Source organism: Myotis davidii, unplaced genomic scaffold (assembly GCF_000327345.1).
Source record: "Myotis davidii unplaced genomic scaffold, ASM32734v1 scaffold754, whole genome shotgun sequence".
Lineage (NCBI taxonomy): Eukaryota > Metazoa > Chordata > Mammalia > Chiroptera > Vespertilionidae > Myotis > Myotis davidii.
In genome coordinates, this window is record NW_006286241.1 from 1,483,192 (window position 1) to 1,486,234 (window position 3,043).

The 3,043-nt window shown below is 43.2% G+C and overlaps 1 protein-coding gene across 1 annotated transcript in view; it reads left to right on the forward strand.

Moving 5' to 3' along the window:
* The window catches only part of LOC102772552 (chromosome unknown open reading frame, human C1orf100), a 10,254-nt gene extending 7,406 nt beyond the window's left edge, over positions 1-2,848 (forward strand). Inside the window, exons 2-3 of the mRNA XM_015559923.1 lie at positions 421-593; positions 2,667-2,848. Coding sequence (XP_015415409.1) covers positions 421-593; positions 2,667-2,758 — 265 coding nt within the window. The 3' untranslated portion in view covers positions 2,759-2,848. The remainder of the gene's footprint in view (positions 1-420; positions 594-2,666) is intronic.
* The last annotated feature ends 195 nt before the right edge of the window (positions 2,849-3,043 follow it).

The following is a 3,043-nucleotide window of genomic DNA, read 5'->3' on the forward strand; positions in this document are numbered from 1 at the left end:
GTTCGATTCCGGTCAAGGGCATGTACCTTGGTTGCGGGCACATCCCCAGTAGGGGGTGTGCAGGAGGCAGCTGATAGATGTTTCTCTCTCATCAATGTTTCTAACTCTCTAGCCCTCTCCCTTCCTCTCTGTAAAAAATCAATAAAATATATTTTTTAAAAAAATAAGAAGGAAAAGAAAAGCAGGTTGCCTTCTGTGACCCGTGACTGGGAGAGAAGGGCTGCAAAGGGAGGGACAGGGGACTGGAACCCCTGAGCCATCTACTGACAGTTTGGCTAGGGCTAGCCTTGATTGACCAGTCTGGCCAACACTGTCTTGGTGGCCTCCTGGCTACTTCCAGGGAATGAATTTCAGCTGATGAGAAAATGGAAAGCTTTTCTTCGACTGGGTGTTCAGCGAGCTGTTTCTATTTTCATTTAGATCTCTCATAGACTTGGCCGTGCCACCCGAGGAGAAACGTCAATGCCAGCCTCAGCTAGACCAACAAACTCTCATCCGATATATTTGTTTCCAAAGACACTCCAGGCCTGACGAAGCATGGTACAAAGAAACCACGTACCAAAAACACTATTCGCTGCCATTTTACGTGCTTGGTAAGTCAAGCCAACTGCTCTTACCCTCTGAGACCAGCCCCGCCTGGGCCACGGAGAAGCAACTCCCACAGGCTTGCCTCTGCATGTCTGGGACCAGCCAAGCTGGGGGGAGGGGGAGGAGGCGTGTGTCCCGGTGCAGGAAGAACGGTGAGGTCGGCCCAAGGGCATCTTCCTTCCTAGCTCCCTGTAGAGACTTCAGGAATGAAGATATACAAATGTCCTTGAGAGGAAGCAGCTCAAGTCTGATCACTCCTCACATATTGTTGAGGAACTCTACTCATTCTCAATATATATACATATGTTTATTCATTTCAGAGATGCAAGGGGAAGGAAAGAGAGATAGAAACATTCAATGATGACTTTCAAAGAAGGCACCACCACAAATCCATATGAATTGTAATTTCACTTTGTCAAATGGTGTGAAAGTTTTAAAAAATCGTTTCCCCATGTTCCTTCCACCGCCAAATCTGTATCAGATATTTCGGGTTTGACAGCATTCACTGTGGGCATATATATTCACTAACTGGAATGTCACAAGGAAGCCCCAGAAGTTTGTCACGTGTTCTGGGCACATTTACTGTTGAATTTACCTGGCTAACTGTGTATAGCTCAGCTCCATTGTAATTTCTACAATGAGGATCGCTAAGGCTCTTGCGTAGGATTCCTCCCACTTCTAAACTACTTTGATATATGTCCCGGGAATACGTGATAATCTTCAAGGTCAGAGTTGCTGTTCAACTCCATAGCAAGCCTTGAGAAGTTAAATGGTTACTAATTACATACAGGATCACATTTAATTAAATTAGATTTTAAAAATCCTCCAGGGATGGCATTTCTAGTCATACCCTCTGGGCAAATGAGATGTTATTTGTTCTTAATATCAAGAAATGTTTGTTTAAATGCTGTTGAAGTGCTATGGAAGGTGGAATAGAACTGTGAAAAGATTAGGGACTTAGCTGCCTGATAATCCCGGGTCAAATGGGGGCCCCTTCTCTTCCAAGTCCTGTAAATTTCGGCAAATTTATTAATCTATTTGAGATGGCGGGAATATCGGTGGGCCTTTGAGGGTTACTGTGAATATGAGTTAATGTAAGCACAACACCTAATACAGAGCATAGCACTGTACATATGAAGTCTTGTTAAAACATTTTTTTCTTAATTTTTTGAAAGAGAGGAAGGCAGAGGGAGAGGGAGAGAGAGCAACATTGATGAGAGACAAATATCAATAGGCTGCCTCCTGTACGCCCCTTACTGGGGATTGAGCCTGCAACCTGGATATGTGCCCTGACCGGGAATCGAACCAGTAACCTCCTGGTTCATAGGTCGACACTCAGCCACTGAGCCACACCAACCAGGTGAAACACCCTGGTCTTTGATTCATTAAGCGTAGATGCAATGACTGGGGTCTTCCACGCAAGCCCTCCTTTACATAAGCAGAACTCTCAGTGGCTATAGACTGTAAGATAGGAGGGGATGCCAATAGGTATGAATTTAGGGATGGTAACAACTGCAGTTTGATACAAAGAGGATACAAAGTGTCCATTTATAATGTAAAGTTTCAAGGGTTTGGGGGAAGTCTAGAATTAGGATGTCAAAATGCAAATTTGTGATTTATTTTCATTACATTTTTGCATAATTCAGTATTATGAACCAGAGATTAAGCCACATAAATAATCCTTTGGCCCTAGCTGGTTTGGTTCAGTGGATAGAGGGTCGGCCTGTAGACTAACAGGTCCCAGGTTCGATTCTGGTCAAGGGCACATGCCTGGGTTGTGGGCTCAATCCCCTAGAGGGAGCATGCAGGAGGCAGCTGATCAGTGATTCACTCTCATCACTGATGTTTCTATCTTTCTCTCCCTCTCCCTTCCTCTCTGAAATCAGTAAAAGTATATTAAAAAATAAATAAAAATAACCCTTTGACTAAGTCCTTTTTTACATAGCTTTGAAACATATTCCTTTGTCTTAAATCCCATAAATTTTGTTATTTTATACAATTGCTGTTGAAATGAAAGTGAGTTAAAATTTAGGAGTGAGTAGTCCTAAAGTAAATCATTAACTTGTTTTAAATTCCAGATTGGGACCAGAAATTAGGCACAATTTCCTCGAATCCTCGACCAATCAATTCACTACCGGAGTTCTGCTTTTGTGAAGAGAGGTGGCGCTGAAATAAAAGCTTTAAACCAAAATAGCTATGGTGCTTGAAAACATTTGGCGTTCTTAGGTGACTCTTTTAGACTAAAACCATGATAACAGACCTACTTTTTTAAAAATATATTTTCATTGATTTCAGAGAGGAAGGGAGAGGGGCGGGGAGAGAGAAAAACACCAATGATGAGAGAGAATCATTGATTGACTGCCTCCTGCACGCCCTGGGCATGTGCCCTGACCGGGAATTGAACCATGACCTCCTGGTTTATAGGTTGAAGCTCAACCCCTGAGCCACGCTGGGG